Source organism: Marmota marmota, unplaced genomic scaffold (assembly GCF_001458135.2).
Source record: "Marmota marmota marmota unplaced genomic scaffold, marMar, whole genome shotgun sequence".
Lineage (NCBI taxonomy): Eukaryota > Metazoa > Chordata > Mammalia > Rodentia > Sciuridae > Marmota > Marmota marmota.
In genome coordinates, this window is record NW_025999968.1 from 63989409 (window position 1) to 64007826 (window position 18418).

General features: G+C 53.6%; 1 protein-coding gene and 1 long non-coding RNA gene across 3 annotated transcripts in view; one reads left to right on the forward strand and one right to left on the reverse strand.

Annotated features, from left to right (window-relative positions):
- Dip2a (disco interacting protein 2 homolog A) overlaps positions 1-18418 on the forward strand; it is a 65490-nt gene that overhangs the window by 33598 nt on the left and 13474 nt on the right. The window contains exons 12-23 of one of the 2 annotated variants that reach the window (XM_015478884.2): positions 1544-1608; positions 1742-1835; positions 2761-2880; positions 4187-4301; positions 6106-6245; positions 7541-7677; positions 8151-8231; positions 8949-9076; positions 10720-10834; positions 15736-15937; positions 16752-16861; positions 16932-17012. In XM_015478884.2, coding sequence (XP_015334370.1) covers positions 1544-1608; positions 1742-1835; positions 2761-2880; positions 4187-4301; positions 6106-6245; positions 7541-7677; positions 8151-8231; positions 8949-9076; positions 10720-10834; positions 15736-15937; positions 16752-16861; positions 16932-17012 — 1388 coding nt within the window. Of the gene's footprint in view, positions 1-1543; positions 1609-1741; positions 1836-2760; positions 2881-4186; positions 4302-6105; positions 6246-7540; positions 7678-8078; positions 8232-8948; positions 9077-10719; positions 10835-15735; positions 15938-16721; positions 16862-16931; positions 17013-18418 lie in introns of both variants that reach the window. The other variant, XM_048803836.1, reaches the window with a different exon arrangement.
- LOC125617001 lies at positions 222-17687 on the reverse strand. Its single transcript, XR_007347868.1, has 3 exons — positions 17675-17687; positions 7358-7366; positions 222-364 (listed from the first exon to the last, which is right to left on the reverse strand). It is a non-coding gene; the product is annotated as an uncharacterized LOC125617001 (long non-coding RNA).

Genomic DNA, 18418 nt, shown 5'->3' on the forward strand with positions numbered 1-18418 from the left:
GCCCTTCCACCCCACGCAGTCCTAAGCACCCATCTTGCCTGAGATTGTCCCTGCAGTGTGGCGTCCAGCCTGGAGGCCTGTGCCCTTTCCTCCAGCCGCCACATGGGCAGCCGTGCTGGCAACATGAGACCACACATGTTGCAGACCTGGTGACCCCTCAGGGCCATTTCGGCCAGTGCACAGGTATTGACTTAGAGGCTGCACACAGGGGAGTTGTGTGTCTGTGATGGGCTGCCTCTGAGACGGGCAGAGCTCTTGGTGAGACGTGCTTTTGCCAGATGCCCTCTCACATCTCCTGTCCTGCAGGTAAATACTTGGGTGGGTCTTTGTGATCATAGGTTACCTCTTGGGAAAGGACAGGCAGCTCCCAGTTTTACTGTTGAATATCAGGTATTTAGCCTAGAGAAATATTGTAAATTGATTTTTAAATCAATGTTTTGTATTGATAGATAATTGGTATTTATAGGGTCCAATGTGAGAAATGTTTTTAGGACCTTCCAAGTGGGCCCAGGTAGTTTTCTTTCATAGTAAATGCTCGAATAAAACCTGGAAGTAACATCAAATATCATGCTCAAATGTCTAGAATACAGGTGTTTAAAGCAAGGGGCAGCATGTGGACATAGCTCAAGCTTCAGTGGAGACTTGGGAGAGGTTCTGGGTGTTTTCCAGGGGTCTCTTCCTCTTGGGACCCAGAGCAGGCCTCATGTGTGCCACCTGTGACATGACCTTGTGCTGCTGCAGGCATCACGGTTCAGAACAGCAGCTTTACCGCACTCAGGGTGACCCTCCTGTCCCTGGTTCTCCCAGCATCTGCTTTGAGCTCCTGGGTAGCCCTGGCCTTTGGACCCCAGGGTCTGTCCTCTGCCCCCTGAGAGGTGGCATCCAGAGGCCTTGGCCTGGTTTCCTCCCCTGGAGAAGATGAAGGGTAGCTTCTGGAAGGCGGCTGAAGCCACCAGCTCTTCAGGAGGGGGCATGGGACTATGGCCTCTGGGTGGAGAGCTGGGGATCTGTGTCGGTGCGACACCCCACCTCTTGACTCTGAGGAGTGTCCACTCGGGGTGTCTGGTGAAGCAGGTGGCCCCTGTCCTGCACCTTTTTCAGGATCTGACTCCCCTGTCTTTAGATCTGTGATCAGCAAGGTTCTCCACTTCAGTTCAGAGCTGTGTGTTTCCGGGAATCTGACAGACCACCACTGTCATCACTGGTTGCTTAGTGCATTGTGTCTGAAAATGCCATTCTGGTCCTTAAGCTCAGTCGTGTTGGTGGTGTACGCACCTTGGAATCTCTCGAGAACACACACAGCACAGCTGGTTATGGTGGTGCACACCTGTCATCCAGCAACTCAGGAGGCTGAGGCATGGCGATCACATGTGTGAGGCAGGCTGGGCAACTTAGCAAGGACCTGTCTCAAAAAATGTAAAGGGCTGGGGTGTAGCCCAGAGATAAAGCAAGAGAGATCCTGGCCTTTTGGTTCAATCCCCAGTACCAAAAGAGAGAAAAAGGAACACAGCTGCTGGTTGTTAACCCCCTTGTGCGCTTTCAGCTGAAACGCTAACAAACGTGCTGGACTTCAAGAGGGATGCTGGTCTGTGGCACGGCGTGTTGACGGTGAGTGCTGTTGGCTGTCCTGTCTTGTTCCAAGAGATGTGCTGGGCCCTGAGGGAGTGGGGTGAGGATGCGCTGTTCTGTTGGCTTCTGGCAGGGCTGTGCTGCTCACCCAGTGGGTCTGTTTTTCCTGCAGAGCGTCATGAACAGGATGCATGTGGTCAGCATCCCGTACGCGCTCATGAAAGCCAACCCACTCTCCTGGATCCAGAAAGTGTGCTCCTACAAAGGTACAGCACCATGCTGCGCGCCACCCTCTTGGACGTCTCTGAACTGCGTTTGTGGATGACAAACAATAAAGCCAGAAAGTAGGACCATGGGTGCAGGTGGCCCTTGGCTGAGCAGGTCAGCCTGTGCAAGGCAGCAGCCATTTGGAAAGGAGCAACTGAGCTTAGTATTTGAATGCTCTTAATCTGAATTTAGGGTTTTTGAAGTGACCAGTGACAAAGCTTTGATAGGTGGAATGACTTGTGGTGAGATGGGGCTACCAGCAGGGCCCTGTTTCCCCGACCCCAGTGGTCAGTGTGCCCCCAGGATGGAGGAGGCCGTGGCACAGGTTGCTGGCTCGGCTCGGACCTCCCCTGTGTGCCTGGTAGAGCCGCATGCCTGAGGCCCAGACTCTCCTGGGCACTGTGTTGCCCTGTCCTGCCTGTGGTAGCAAAGGATGCTGTGGGGTAGGTTCCGAGCAGTGTCTGACCGCAGCTGTGTGTTCATCCAGCTTTACTGAGGGAACTGAAGCCTGCAGGAAGGGGTGGAGTCAGAGCCTAGCCAGGCTTCCCTCTCCTGTGTACCTGGAGGCTAGCCAACCTGGCAGGGCAGGCAGCACTGCGGTGCAGACAGTGGCTGTCATCAACCAGGGCTAGTAACTCGGGAGAGACATATGAGGCCACACAGGCAAGTGTGTTTAGAGCAAGGTGGAGCTCCAGACCACAGTGAAGTAGAGGTGGCTCTGAGTCTGTCACCTCAGATGGCATCTCAGAGTTGACTTCTGAGGAGAAGGTGTGGGCAGGTCAGGCAGCTGTGAGAGAAAGCTGCAGGCCGCACAGGGGCTGGACGCAGGCCCCGGCCCCCTGGGGCCTGCCTCTGCATGGGTGGAGGAGATGAGCCAGAGGAGGAGGCTGAGCCCTGCAGCACGTGCTCTCTCTCTCTCTGCAGCCCGGGCTGCACTGGTGAAGTCCCGCGACATGCACTGGTCTCTGCTGGCTCAGCGAGGGCAGAGGGATGTCAGCCTCAGCTCACTGCGGATGCTGATTGTGGCCGATGGTGCCAACCCATGTGAGTAGGCCAGCCCTCAGTGTCCCCTTCCGCAGACCTGGGCTCTCCAGGGAGTCTGGATACCCTCTAGAAGTAGAATCTGTGGAGAAACAAAATTAAGCCCCTCTCATGTCAGTGTCAAGTAAAACACAAACGTCGTAGGATGTGCCTGGCACCTGTGCTCACTGCCGCTGCACTGCACGTGTCATGCCTGCTGGTTACGGTGCTGACTTTAAAAGCAGTTTTAACCATCCACAGAATGCAACTTGACATGCCGTCTTTCTTTTTTTGGTACTGGGGGTTGAACTCAGGGGCACTTGACCACTGAGCCACACCCCAGCCCTGTTTTGTATTTTATTTGGAGACAGGCTCTCACTGAGTTGCTTAGCACCTTGCTTTTGCTGAGGCTGGCTTTGACCTCGAGAGTCTGAGATTGTCATGTCGTCTTTCTTAAGAGAGCACCAGATTGTGCAGGCAACGGGGTCCTCTCTTCCTTGGCCCATTCCCCACTGCTCTGGCTCCTGGCCCAGCTTCTCCAGCTGGGGTGGCTCTTCTTCCTGTGTGCAGGCCTGTCCCGCCCCACATTGCCCCAGACGGAGATCCCGTGGCTATGGTCCGAGCCCTCGGACCTTCCTGTGCACAGTGGTGGACTGCAGAGGCTGCCGGGGCTCTGGAGCAGGCTCAGGCGGCCCTTGTGGAGCAGGGCTGTTGTGTGGCCTGTGCCTGCTGACCAGGTGGCAGAAGTTTCTTGTTGACTGAACTTGTATCAGCCAATGTCTCCGAGTCCCCTGAGGTAGAAGAGGTTTGCAGTGAATCCGTGGGTGGTCACAAGGCCATGCTGACTCAAGCCCTGAGCAGGCAGGAGCTGACATCACACATCACCAGCACCCACTCGTAAGGCCTGCCATCCCTGGCTGTGACAGGACCCTCCCAAGAAGAGGAAAAGCCAAGGGCTAGGGCGCAGAGGTATTCCTGCTGCCAGCATGCAGACTGCACAGCTCAGGCTCCTCCAGGAGCTGGGTGCGCCCAGCATGGTCTTGGTGCGGCAGAATGTTTGGGCCACAGGCATCCCTCAGCTGACTCTGTTGGCAAAGCCTCTAAGGAGCACAAGGCTGGGGAAAGCCTCTGACTTGCTACAACTGGAAGTGTTTCATGTGCCCCCTGCACACAGCCCACCTTGCAGGCAGGCTGCCCTGAGTTGTGGTAGTGACCTTTCCTAGCAGGGCTGTGTGCTCAGGGGGACCTGGCTGGCAGGTGCATCTGCCAGGCCTGTGGCCTAGAGTCTTACCATCCCCCGGTGCCTTCACATCATGCCATTGCTCCCCAGGGTCCATATCCTCCTGCGATGCCTTCCTCAACGTCTTCCAGTCCCGAGGCTTGAGGCCAGAGGCCATCTGCCCCTGTGCCAGTTCTCCTGAGGCACTGACGGTCGCCATCCGCAGGTAAGCCCATCCCGAAACCTTCCACAGTAGGGGTCTGTCCTGACGTCCTGGCATCTCAGGGTTCCAGGCTGCTGTGCAGCAGTGCCGCTTGGGCCCAGCCCTTTGCAGCCCAGACATATGCTGGGCGTGGGAGGGTGGCTCCCTCAGCTGTGTGGGACCCTGCGGCGTCGGGCATGTGCTTTCCTAAGTGCTTCCTCCCCAGGCAGTCTTGCCATCGCATCCTTGGCCTCAGTGAACATACTCCTGATGAGCTGTCCCTTGTTCCCAACTGGCCAAGGATGGGCGTGGAGAGGTGCCAGCCCCTGACCCTCATGGGTCCCAGCACCACCTGGTTGTTGCCAGGTGGTGGCAGCATGGTCAGTGGTGCTGGGAGGCCACAGACACCTGAGCTCCTGGCTCTGGGCTCCTCCTGTGTCCCGTGCACATGCCACTTTGCTCCTCCTCTCATGCCCAACCTGCCCAGCAGCTCCTGTGGCCTGCAGGCCGTTACCCACAGCTGAGGGTCTTCATTAGCTTCCTGCTCCAGCACTGTCCTTGCAGAATTACCTCAGTGCAGGCACAGGTGCTCACAGATACCACCTGTGGAGTAGCCTGCGTCCTAAGGTAGCATTAGAAACCCCTTTACATTGAATCACCCCTCATTCCTTTGTTCTGGGGTGACTTGTTTCTGTTGGTATATAAACACAGTGGAACATTGCTCAGCGTTAAGAGAATAAAATCATGGCACTTGCAGGTAAATGGATGAGTTGGAGAGTATCAGGCTAAGTGAAGAAGCCAAACCCCCAAAACCATAGGCCAAGTGTTTTCTTTGATATGAGGATGTTGACTCATAATGGCGATGGGGGGGCATGGGAGGAACAGAGGGACTCTAGATTGGGCAAAGGGAACAGACGGGATGGGAGGGGGCGCGGGGGTAGGAAAGACGGTGGAATGAGTCAGACATCATTACCCCAAGTCCATGTATGAAGACACGAATGGTGTGAAAATACTCTGTGTACAACCAGAGACTTGGAAAATTGTGCTCTGTGTGTGCAGTGTGAAGTGAATTGCATTCTGCCCTCGTATATAACAAACTAGAATAAATGAATGATTTAAAAAAGAAAAAAGAAGTGCCTTTGCCCTTCACACTGGATCCCCCTCGTTCCTTTGTTCTGGAGACCTGTTTCTCTTGAGCTTGTCATCTTTCCTCCCTGAGCAAGTGCTGTGCTGGGTTCCTCAGGGCTCTGGTCAGGCTCTGCCCAGCTGGTGGCTCACAGTGGCTAGGGTCTCCTGGTGCTCCTGTGGGCAGGCTGTGGGCCCTCTGCTCCGCCTCTGTGCTGTGTGGGGAGAGGGTGGCGGCTCTGCGGTATGTAGGCTCAGGCCACCTCGTGGCTCTTCTTGGCCCCCTCAAGCGCCCTCATGCATATGGCCTCAGCCTCTGTGAGTGGACTCCAGCAAGCATCCTGAGATCACCCACGTGGAAGCCGAGTCACCTTTTTTTTTTAATTGTCAGTAGACCTTTATTTAATTAATTTATTTGCGTATTTATACGTGTTGCTGAGGATCAAACCCAGGGCCTCACACATGCTAGGCAAGCACTTTACCACTGAGCTACAGCCCCAGCCCCCTGAGTCACCTTTATGTCCTCCCTGGGAAGTCACGGTGCCATTTCTCTGGGATGGAGGCGCATCAGGGCTCCGCTGTCCCAGGAGTTTTGAAACAGTCTGATGGTCCCTGGCACCGAGCAGCTGCTTTGCTGTGGTCTGGGGCTGCTGGCCAGGCAGGTGCCCTCCCTGAGCCAGCCTGCTGGTGCTCTTATTTCCAGGCCGCCTGACCTGGGGGGACCTCCTCCAAGGAAAGCTGTGCTGTCCATGCATGGCCTGAGCTACGGCGTGGTCAGAGTTGACACTGAGGAGAAGCTGTCTGTCCTCACTGTCCAGGACGTGGGCCAGGTGATGCCTGGAGGTAAGGCCACCAGAGCAGCTGCCCGCTGCAGCCGACACAGGCTGCCTGGGCGGTGCTCTGGAAGCATGTCCACGTCCAGGATGCTCAGAACTGCTTTCCATCTGTACAGTGCTTTTCGACCTCTCCCTCCCTTTCTGTTAAGTTGGGGGATGAGGTGAAACACAGCCGTGCTGGTGGCCAGTGAAGTCGACCTGTGGTCATGCTGTGGTGCTCGGTGCTGGCCCGAGCTGCATGCCTCCTGGCCCGGTGCCTGTGCGGAGGCTTGGAGGAGGTCACGCTGGCCAGCGACTTGCTGTCGAGATTCCCGAGGGGCACTTGTGAGAGGAGGCTGGTGAGGAGGTATCCCAGAAGTTCCTGTGGATTCCAGAGAGGCCCACGTGCCCTCCCACAGAGTTGGCCTGTGGGCCAGAGGCCACGGGAATGTTGGGATCACGGCCCCGTGGCAGTGCAGCAAGCAGGAAGGCGAGCAGCATGTCCACGGTGCAGTCTCACTGAGGAAGCAGCGTAGAGCCTGGCCCTGGAGGCCCTCGGCGATTCCCTGGCTCTGAGGTTGCCACCTCTGTGACAGCCTACTGGGACCCATAGGCAGCTATCTTGCTCTTTTGGTGATGTCTAGAGGCATCCAGTCACCCTTGTCCCCGTGCTGTCTGCCTGTGTCAGGTCACAGGACGTGCAGGCTACCTGGCATCCTGGCCTGGCTGCAACCCTCCCTGCAGCCTGTCTGCACAGGTGGCCTTGTTGACAGGCATGGGCTTCTCAGGTGCAGTGCTGGGAGCTCCAGTGGAGAGCCATGGACAACACCTGACCAGGGGTGAATGCACAGTGCCCCCAGGTGTTGTGTGCACATTCCCCTCCCAGGTGTTGTGTGTACGTCCCCCCCTGCCAGGTGCTAACCCCAACCCCCCGTGTGAGTATGCACAGTCCCCCCAGGTGTTGTGTGCACAGTGCTCCCCTAAGTGTTGTGTGCACATCACCCCCTGCCATGTGTGCGTATGCACAGTGCCCCCCAGGTGTGAGTGCACAACAAAGCCCAGGGCCTCAGGCATGCTCGGCAGGCACTCACCACAGACCTCATCCTGGCCCTCTACTGCCTGTAACTAGTGTCATGTGACATGGGAAGACTTAATAACTAGGTGGAGTGTGTCTGCACACATTTACGTCATAAGTCTTACAAGAACTTGTGGTGTCTGTAATGTTTCCGGAACTTCAAATATGGCAGCAGCAAGTAGGGCTTTGTGGGTGATCCGCTTACATAAATTCTTTACTCATGGCCTTGAATGTCTTTCTCTTTTTAGCTAGCGTGTGTGTTGTGAAGGTTGAAGGTACCCCGTATCTTTGCAAGACTGATGAAGTTGGAGAGATCTGTGTTAGTTCCAGTGCAACTGGAACAGCATACTACGGATTACCTGGCATCACAAAAAGTGTGTTTGAGGTTTGTGCCTTTTCCTGGTCTTTGTGTTGAAGTCAAGACCCCACTGGTGTTGATGGGGCCCTGGGGTGCAGGGTACCAGAGGCTGCGATTGCTGCTGTAGGTGCACTCTACCCTGAACAGGGGAGGCTGGGACAGCCTGGCCAGCAGGAAGGCCTAGAGAGGCCTCTGCTGAGTTTGCCTCTTTACGACACTCATTGCTCATACTAAGTCTGGTGAGGCCAGCCAGGTATAGCCAGGCACCGGGCAGACGTAGACGTGAGGGCCTCCTGAGCCCTGCTTCAGGAACCGTTCAGGCAATGGAGGAATCCGACCCATAAAACAGGGCAGGAGGCCAGGGACCTTGGGAGTCCAGGCCACAGCCTTGCGGTCTCTCACTCCACAAAATACGGGTATTTTCACAGCTCTGTGTTATGGAGGGTGGGGGGTCTCACCTGCCCACCAGTCCACAGCCTGACGTCTCCTGCTCTGTACAGACTGTCCCTGTCACGGTAGGAGGAGCCCCTGTCTCTGAGAGGCCTTTCACCAGGACAGGCCTGCTGGGCTTCATTGGGCCTGTGAGTATGTCCTCTTGAACCAGGGTGGCAGTTGGGGTGGACCAGGTGGGGGCAAGGGACACTTCACCTGAGTTCTGTGTGCCCCAGTTGGTCATGCTGACCGTGCCTGCATGTGGCGTTATCTGTGTGCAGGGCTGTCCACACCCCTGTGAGACCAACCTGCAGACCATACGCAGCCTGGGGACTGCTGGAGGTGGGCCAGGGTGCCAGGTGCATGGGCGTGATGCTGCTCTTTACCACTTTGGGTGTCTGAAGTATTTAGATTTGCTTTGTAACGTCTGACCCCACAATTCTCAGCAGGGTGGACTCACTCCCTGCTCCCAGGAGACATTAAGGTGTCGTTGCTTGGGGAGGGGAATGCCACTGTCAGCTCATGGGTCTCTAGAGGCCAGCGTGCTGCTCGGCATGCGCCTTGTGGGGCACAGTGCCTGTGACAGGATGGTCAGCCCAGGGTATCAGGTGCCACGCTCAGGAACCCTGCCCTGAGCCAGTGGCTTCCAGTGTCCTTTGCGGGGTTTCACCCACGACCTGAAGCCCTCGGAGTCTGGCTTACCCCCAGTCCGCCACACCTCCCAGTAGCTTCCTTCACCCGTAGCCCTCACCCGTAGCCCTCACCTGCAGCCGTTGCTCGCCTTAGTGCCTGAGGGTGCTGCAGCGCTCTGCACCCTATGTTGAGAGGCACTGGGTTTAGGTGGGGCTGACCATACCCCTCCCTAGGACAACCTGGTTTTCGTCGTGGGCAAGCTCGACGGGCTGATGGTCGTGGGAGTCCGCCGACACAATGCAGACGACGTCGTGGCCACCGCTCTGGCCGTGGAGCCCATGAAGTTTGTCTACAGAGGCAGGTGATGCGCTGCAGACCCTGCGCTGTGTGTTTCAGTTCCCCTCCAGTTAACGTTTGGGAAGTCGGTGCAGTGGAAAGAAAGGCAGTAAATCTAGGTTTGCAAAACCTAAGAATTTCTGTATATCAGAAAAACATCACAAAGGAAAAGAGAAGTGTTTGCAACAGCGATACCAGAGCTAATGTCTGCACTACCCAAGGAGTTTGTTCACTTCCTTAAGAGAGCCAGGCCCAGGTAGGCGTATCAGACCCTAGATCGGGTCTAGAGAAGCCCCCCACTCAGAAAGGCCCTCAGGCAGGCTGTGTGGGCCCATGTCTGTAGGGAAGGGCAGCCCCAGCCTGGGTGCAAGTGCCTTGCCAACAGCCTGCCCCTCGCAGGGACCCTGTGGGTGCAGGTGTGTGGGAGGATGGCATCAGGGTAGCCTCACCCTGCTTCTCGGGTGAGCTGGGGAGGCTGCCTCCTCATGTGCAGTGGCTACCTGAATTGACACAGTGATGCCAGCCAGGTGGTCGGCAGGGGCAGGGGTGATTGCATCTGCAGACAGGTAGGCTGTTGGCCCCCAGGGGGGCTGAGGAGTACAGGGTCCTAAAGCGAAGCCATAGCCAATGGCCTGTGTGTGCTCTGGGAAAAAGACACAGTAGATGGATGAGGACAGCTGGGCAGGGAAGGACACCTGGCAAGCCAGGTAAGAAGCTGCTCAGAGTGCAGAGAGAAAGCTCAAAGGCTGCAGGGGTGAGGAGAGGAGGGCCTCGGGTGGTGGCTGTGGGAAGGGGTGCTGGAGGGCAGGACAGGCAGGGCAGGCAGGAGGCGTGCCCTGGATGCGCCGGCACAGGGGCTGCTGTGCCAGGAAGCCAGGCAGACACCTCAGGCAGCACAGGGACCTGCATGGGTTTCAGCGAAGTATGGCTCCCCAGCCCGGGAGCCTCAGCGATTTTACCACAAAACAAGGCGTATGGAGAACGCTGTTAGACAAGGCACTAAGAGAAGTGCATTAGGATGTGCTACGGAGAGGCCAGTGAGGGACAGACATACTGGGCCAGGTCTCAGACAGAAGCACCGCGGGGGGTGTCAGGTGTGTGGGTTGTGTGTGTGGCGCATGTGTGTGTTGCTGGATGTATGCAGGATGTGGTGGTGTGCATGGGATCTGTGCAGAGTGTGTGTGCTGCTGAAGGACAGAACGAGAACGTGTGCCGTAAAAGCTCAGAAGGGAATGCTGCCTCGAGCAGGAGGGTCTGGTGGGAGACCTGCTTCTCACTGCCCGGGGAAAAGGTAGGAGGAAAGGGCAGCAGGGGAGGAGATGGTGAGAGCGCCGAGGCCAGACGTAGGGCAGGCCCACGCTTGTCCGTCGAAGCGAGCCGACAGGTGAGCCGGTGCAGAGCGCAGCGCCTGGGGTTGAGGACTGCACGAGCTTCTGACCAGGACCTGCACGAGCCAGTGAGGCACCGCCTCAGTGCTGGAACAGGGGCTGTGCTGATGCTGCGTGCCGAGGGCTCTCCTGTCATATGCTGGGCCTCTCCCCTGCCCCAAGGAGGCTAGGCTGGGTCACTGTGCATTTGCTGTAGAGTTTGTTCACCAGGCTGACTGTGGTGAGGGCAAAGCACTTGTGTCCTCTGCTGTGTGGTCACTCTTGCCTGGTCCACCCTCAGGATTGCTGTGTTCTCTGTGACCGTGCTGCATGATGACCGGATTGTCCTGGTGGCTGAGCAGCGGCCCGACGCCTCTGAGGAGGACAGCTTCCAGTGGATGAGCCGCGTGCTGCAGGTGGGTCCTTGGGAAGGGGACCCCGAGGCACTGGGGTGTGTGCATGCCACGGAGGTCGCAGGACCCCACACTGCAGTGTCATTTCCCACTTTGATGTCTTTGCAGTACAGTATTCCACGGGTAGCAGGCGTAGACACCTGTGTGACGGCCCACGTTCCCCTCCCTGGAGGCTGGGTCTTTGTTTCCATATGAATTTTAGGATTTTCTTTCTAGTTCTGTGAAGAATGTTATACAACATTAACATTTTGGTGGGAATTGCATCAAATCTATAGGTTTCTTTTGGCAATATGGCCATTTTCATGATATTTATTAGGCCTGTTTGTGACCATGGGAGATCTTTCATCTTATGTTCTCTTCTTCTATTTCTTTTTCCTTGTAGAGATCTTTCACCTACTTGGTTAGATTTATTCCTAGGTTTTTGTTTAGTTTTTTTGAGGCTATTGTGAATGGAATTATTTTCCTGATTTGTTTCTCATGAGTTTATTATTGGTATACAGGAAAGTTGAGGTTTTTTTTTTTTTTTTTTTTTTTTGTATGTTGGTTTTGTATCCTGCTACTTTGATGAATTTGTTTATTAGCTCTATAATCCTTTGATGGAGTCTTCAGGGTCTTCTGGGCATATGATAATATCTGCAAATAGGGATGATTTAACTTCCTCCTTTCTTATTTATCCCTTTCCTTTCTTTCTTTTCCCTAATTGCTCTGGCTAAAATTTTAACTACTGTAATGAATAGGAATGATGAGAGCAGACATCCTTATTTCATTCCTGATTTAAAGGAAATGCTTTCAGTTTTTCCTCATTCGGTGTAATGTTGGCTGTGGGGTTGTTACATATAGCCTTTATTATGTTGAGGTACGTTCTTTCTATCCTTGGTTTCTTTAGGGTTTTTCTCATGAAGGATGTTGAATTTTGTCAAAGGCTCTTTCTGCATCTGTTAAGATGATTACATGATTTTTGTCCTAACCCTAACCCCAAATAGATAAGACCAGAAAAGAACCTTTCTACTGTACATTATAGTTAAAATGCCAAAAACGCATATCAAAGAAAAAAATTTAAAACTGTAAGAGAGAAAGTCGAACCAATCAGAATAAGAGCATCTTTCTCATCAGAAACCCGAGAGCCCAGAGGGGCATGCATGGCGTATCTCTGAAAAAAATGACTGCCAATCTAGACTGCTCTACACGGCAACGATGTCCTTCAGAACCAAGGAAGAATCACAGACTGTTACCACCAAGCAGCACTGCAGAAGGTGCCGGAAAGGATTCTAAAAAGAGACGAGGAGGATAAAAATAACCGGAAGGGCATGGGGAAAAATAAATCTTGTAAGAGTAGAGAAGCAAGTGAAATGAAGAGCAAATTAAATTTCAGAAAGGGAACAAAATGACAAGAAGTAATACACCGTCTCTAGAAAAACACTGACGTATATGATCTTTAACCCTCCAGTTACAGGTCGCACACTGGTCACTGATATTGGCCAGATCAAGTTGTTGATATTGTGTGCGTGTACTAACATATAACAACAAGTCACACCATTAGGTACAACTATAATGTGCCCATAAAATATGGAAAAATACACTAAAAAAGACATACAGTGGGAGACTGGATTTAAAAACCTATCTCTAGGGCTGGGGTGGTGGCTCAGTGGTAGAGCGCTAGCCTAGCACACGTGAGGCACTGGGTTCAATCCTCAGCACCACATACAAAAATAAATAAAATAAAGTTATCATGTCCATCTACAACTAAAAATATTTAAAAACAAACAAACAAAAAAACGTGTCTCTGCTCTGTGTTGTCTACAAGAAGCCCACCTATGGGTAAGACGTCCGCAGACTGGAAGTGAAAGAAGGGAAAACAATATCCCCTGTGAATGGAATCTCAAAGCCAGTGGGAGGAGAGAGAGGGTACTACTGGCGACAAAGGAGCAGTCCAAGAAGATACAGCTGCTTCTTGTGTGTTCAGCGACCCAGTTTCATGAAGTGATGCTACTCAACATAAGGGGACAGATAGAACCCAATGCAACACCAATGGCTGACACCAATGTGCCATCCTCACTAATGGAGAGGCCTTTCTGATGGAAATCAACGCACTGCAGGATCAGTACTTGTCATCAAATGGACTTGACAGACACCTACAGACTATTTCATCCAACAAAAAGTGAACACTTCCTTTTAGTTGCTGAGAGAACTTACTCCAAAATAGATTATATATTAGACCACAAAGCAAGTCTTAGCAAATGCAAGGAAAAAGATAAAATAAAAACAACCCCTGAAATAATTGCTTCTATCTTATTGGACCATAAAGAAATGAATTAGAAATTAGCAACAAGAAAAATGATACAAACTGTAAAACACGTGGAGCTTGAGTAATATACATCTGAATGATGGCCATGTGGAGAATGTCTGTCTGGTTCTCAAGGCTCAGAAAGTTTCCTGAGTCTTAAGTTAGGTCTCTTCGTGTTGCTCTAGAGTTCTTGTACATTTGGGGAATGAGGGGGATGCTCAATCACTGAGCCACATGCCCAGGCCTTTTTATTTTTTATTTAGAGATGGTCTCACTAAGTTACTTAGAGCCTTGCTAAGTTGCTGAGGCTGGCTTTGACTTGTGATCCTTCTGCCTCAGCCTCCCGAGTTGCTGGGATCACAGGCGTGTGCCACTGTGCCTGGCTAGAGTTCTTGTACATTCTACAGAGTTTCTAATTTTTCTTTTTTGCTGTCTCTGTGATCAAGTTGTTTTCTACACCTGAAATTCCATCTTTTGCTTGATCTAGTTTATTGGTGAGACTTTTAACTGTTTTTTTTTTTTTTCTTTCATTTTTCTTTTGTAGTTCTCCATGGACAGAATGCCTTTATTTTATTTGTTGATATGGTGCTGGGGATCAAACCCAGTGCCTCATACGTGATAGTCAATGCTCTGCCATGAGCTACAGACCCAGTCCTTAACTGGGTTTTTATTTGATTATTTGAGCATTCATTTCCAGGGTTCGAGTTTGGCTCCTTTTCATAGTCTCTCTATTGAAATGCTCTTTCGTACCTATTTTGTTTCCCTTTGTGCATTCCTTAGGTATTTTCGTTCATTGCTTCAGCAGTTGACTTTGCAGCATTTCTTCTTTGGCATCCAGGGTTGTTCCTGGAGGCATCCAGTGCCTTGTTTTCTCAGGCCTCCTGTGTTTCTGTGTGGAGCTGTGCACATCTGCTGGGGTGGGTTTCTCCTCCACCTTAAAGTGAGGGCCTTTGTAGTGAGCTGTGCTCTGTGCCGTGTCCTGCCTGGGTTGTTTCTGTGTCCATGCACCCCTACTCAGTTCACAGTACTGGGACGCACCCTGCCTGCCAGGAGGGGGTGGCCAGATGCAGGAGGTGGCCACCTGGGAATGATAGCATGCTGGGGGGCCACAAACACTAATCAGAGATGTGCCCTGCAGCTCCCCTAGTCCAAAGGGCGACGGGGCAGTAATGCCCTACGATAGGCTGGAAAAATCAGTAGAGAAAGTAAAATTAATATTGAACTATGGACAGAAAGAGCCAGCAGCAGAAAAAGGGAAGCAGAAGGGGAGGGAGAGAAAAGCAGCAGCAAGGAGAGAAGGTTATAGAGAGAAGGCAGAAGAATAGAGCCGGGATTCCATTGACACCTCACAGCATCCAGAGGAGCACACGGAGCTGGTTGAGGTGTCAAATAGGCAGGGAAGCTGCAGCCGCAGTGCAGACGGTATTGCCAGTTTGTCCGCTTTCTGTCCCTGTGACGGAAGACCTGACAACTTAGAGGAGGGAAGGTTTATTTTGGCTCAGAGTTTCAGAGGTTTGGTCCATGGTCAGCTGGCCCCAATCAGACACAGCATGGCAGAAGGGTGTGGCAGAGGAGAGCTGTTGGCTCATGGCAGCCAGGAAGGGGGCCAGGCCGGAGACAGGGCTGCAGCCAGGTGCTGTCCCCAAGACCATGCTCCTGCAGCCGTACCACCTGCGTGTGGTTTTCCCCACCTCCCAGTAAATCCAAGTCTTTAATGCGTCAAGTGGATGAGCCGCTGGTGTGGTCCCAGCCCTCATGGCTAGTGTTTCCCCTGGGAACACTGGGGCATCGCCCAGCACATGAGCTCTTGAGGGACGTTCCAGATCCCAACCGTAACGTCAGTGACAGCTTAAAAAAATCTGATATTGAAGCATCTACAGCTACTCCTTGCTGAGATACTCAAAATGGAGAGATTTCTTTTTGTTGGTACAGGGATTAAACCTAGGGGTGCTTAAACACTGCGCCACATCCCCAGCCCTTTTTTCATATTTTAGTTAGAGAAAGGGTCTCGCTAAACTGCTTAGGGCCTTCCTATGTTGCTGAGGCTGGCTTTGAACTTGAGAGCCTCCTGCCTCATCCTCCCCAGCTGCTGGGATTACAGATGTACAGTGCCATGCCCAGCAAGACAGAGAGGTTTCTTACTGGGCCTTCCAGCTTTGGACTCCACCAGATACCTGGAGTATGTGTCCACCCTCGGCTGTGTGATCCGAGTGTCTCTGGATCCGATCTGTCTCTGGGTGTGACCACACCAGCCATTTCTGCTGGGCTGAGGAGCTCTATGTTCGGTTTTCACCACACTCAGCCTTATGCTTTCAAAACTGCCCAGAATTCAGGTACCTGCTCCATCCATTGACCTTGACCTGCCCACCTCTGGTGTGACCTTTCCAGGTGCCTAAAAGCCCTCAGGAGGGTCTGAGGGACGGGTCTGATTGTCTGTCCTGGTTTGAGGTGCTTCTAGGCTATCAGCTGCTCCCCCCTTTTCTGAGTAGCCAGGGGCTCTGAGCGTTCCATGAGGAGTCCTGGTGCTGCAGCCCTGGGCCTTGGTTTCCTGTCCAGTGTGGTGTCCCCTGGGCTTCTCCACATGGCTGGAGCCCATGCTCAGTGGGCCCTTCCCTTCCAGGCCATCGACAGCATCCACCAGGTGGGCGTGTACTGTCTGGCGCTGGTCCCTGCTAACACCCTGCCCAAGGCTCCCCTCGGGGGGATCCACATCTCTGAAACCAGACAGCGCTTCTTGGGAGGAACCCTGCACCCCTGCAACGTGCTGATGTGCCCTCACACCTGCGTGACCAACCTTCCCAGACCTCGTCAGAAGCAGCCAGGTCAGTCTGCCCAGCAGCCCCATTGTGACTGGGGGCCAGCCCTGAAGACCCTGCAGTGGTAGCTGCCACTCCCTGGGGCTGGGCCCAAGGGCCAGAGCCAGCATTTGCCAGTTGCTTAGCACCCTGCCTGCTGGCACTGGGCCAAAGTTGAGGAACTGTGGCCATTTCACCTGTGAGGATAATGGCAAATCCAAGGCCCACACCTGAGCTTTGGATGGCTAGGAGGTGGCTCCCTAGGGACAGAGATGAGGCCCAGAAACAGGCCTGGGCCTTGGGATCTGAGGAGCCTCTTGGCCACCATCATGCCCTGCTACCTGCTACCTGCCTCCAGCTACCTGCCCCCAGGCCGCCTTCCACAGCCCTGTACCTGTTAGAGTGGCCGGCTTCATAGGACCTTAGGGGTTTCTCAATGGCCAGTTGCCCATCCCTGACCTTATGGCTGGCTTAGCTGTTCATGCGATTTGTCATTGCCTTGGTCATGTAGACTTTGAGTGCAAGCCAACTACATGAATACATGTCACCAGGAAGACTTAGTGTTCAGATTGACACAGAAATGCAGTAAAATGATAAAACATGTTAAGAATTTGGCTGAGGTCAGAGATGTCATATTCTCAGTTTCTCATTGTGCTTTAGTTTATATTTATGAGTGATTCTGTCAATCAGCGTAAACCCTTAGCTGGTTTTACAAACACTTGTGTTTTAGAGAAGACTAAAGTCGAATTCAGGTGTGTTTCAGAATAACAAGTGTGAGGGAATTTAGGCTCAGGGTGAGCCTGATTCCCAGCCCCAGCTTCTCCCTGGGAACCACTTCTAGAGGTTGGACCTGCATCCATGATTGTGGGGAACCTGGTGGCTGGCAAGAGAATCGCACAGGCCTCAGGGAGGGAGCTGGCCCACCTGGAGGACAGCGACCAGGCGCGCAAGGTAACGGTGGCTTTGGAGGGGGCCCGAGGCCAGGAGGTCTGGCAGGCGCTGAGCCGGGCCCTCTGTGCAGTTCCTGTTCCTGGCTGACGTGCTGCAGTGGCGAGCGCACACCACTCCTGACCACCCGCTGTTTGTGCTGCTGAATGCCAAGGTGAGGCAGGCCACCGCATCTGGAACATAGTGGGCCTAAGGCTTTGCTCCCTGCTCCTTTGCTTATGAAACCTAGTTTCCATGCAGTTCACACAGTAGTATCTTGTATTAAACAAGAACATTCTCATTAACTTTTGTGTGTGTGTGTGTGTGTGTGTGTGTGTGTGGTGCTGGGGACTGGACCCAGGGCCTTGTGCACGTGAGGCCAGCTCTGCCAACTGAGCTGCATCCCCAGCCCATCAACTTCACTTTTAAAATCAAGAACAAAATACATGTAAATACCCATAAGTTTGTGAACTAAAAGGAAATGTCTGTATTTTCAATCCCAGGCACTTAGGTTTCCTGTGTCTGTTCACACTGCCCAGTCCTCCTGTGATTGAACATGCTCCTCTGAGTATCTGGTCACCTGTTAGCGTACAGGTGGTGTCTGGGTGGGCGGGAGAGCTATAATGCCACGTCCAGGCGTGACAGGAATACAAGATGCAGAAACACAAGACTCCTGCTCCCTGCCGCCTGCTCAGCCTGTGTGAAGTCTCAAGCTTTGCGTAGGAGGGGCGGTTGCCGCAGTCTCAGAGGACACTGGGGCACCTGCTCACTCACAGACGTGTTGGTCCCATGTAATGTGTGGGCAGGACACTTTGAGTGACTCTCCCTGCTCGACACGCGTCCTGTAGGGGAGAAGCTCTTTCCTGGTCGTTTTACCTCTGAGTTCTAAAGTCTGCAGAGAGCGTGGTCAAGTGTTGGCAGGGTTCAGCCATGTGTGGTGAGAACCCAGAGATCAGAGAGGGGGAGTGCTGGGCAGGCTGCAGGCAGGCCCGGGGCTGGCGGCAAGGGGGCTGAGATTGGGAGGCCAGGGAGTGGGGACTGGCCTGGGGTTCTGGCCTTCATCCCAAGGGTGCACTGGGGTGCCCTGATAGGGTGGAGCAGCTGGGTGCACTCGTGGTCACAGTGGCTGCTCTGGAGTGTAGAAGGGTGACTTTGGGGGCTGGGCACATAACAGCAGTGTGGAGCAGGGAGCCGGTGCCTGGGCGACTGTGATGTGTGGCTGGGGGCATGTGTGTGAAGAGTGCACCCTGGGCTGCTGACCGAGGTCTTGGGTGGGTGCTCTCAAGGGATGAGGAAGCCATGGGGGGGGCGGGGTGGTGAGTACAGGTGCTGATTAAGCATCCATGTTCTTTTTGGCCTGTTTCTCCGTAAAGCATCAGGTCCCCAGGGACATGCTGCCCTGGGACCCAGGAACCTCCTCTGGTGGTGCAGGTAGAGGCTGTGGCCCTAGTGGACCTAGGCTTTGAGGTCTCAGAGCATGTGAGCCCCCTAGCCCTGTCAGTGCTTGGATCCTGCCCAGGGGGCTTCACTCTCACAGGGCCACTCGAGGTGCCTGGCCCCACACTGTAGACAATGGGCACA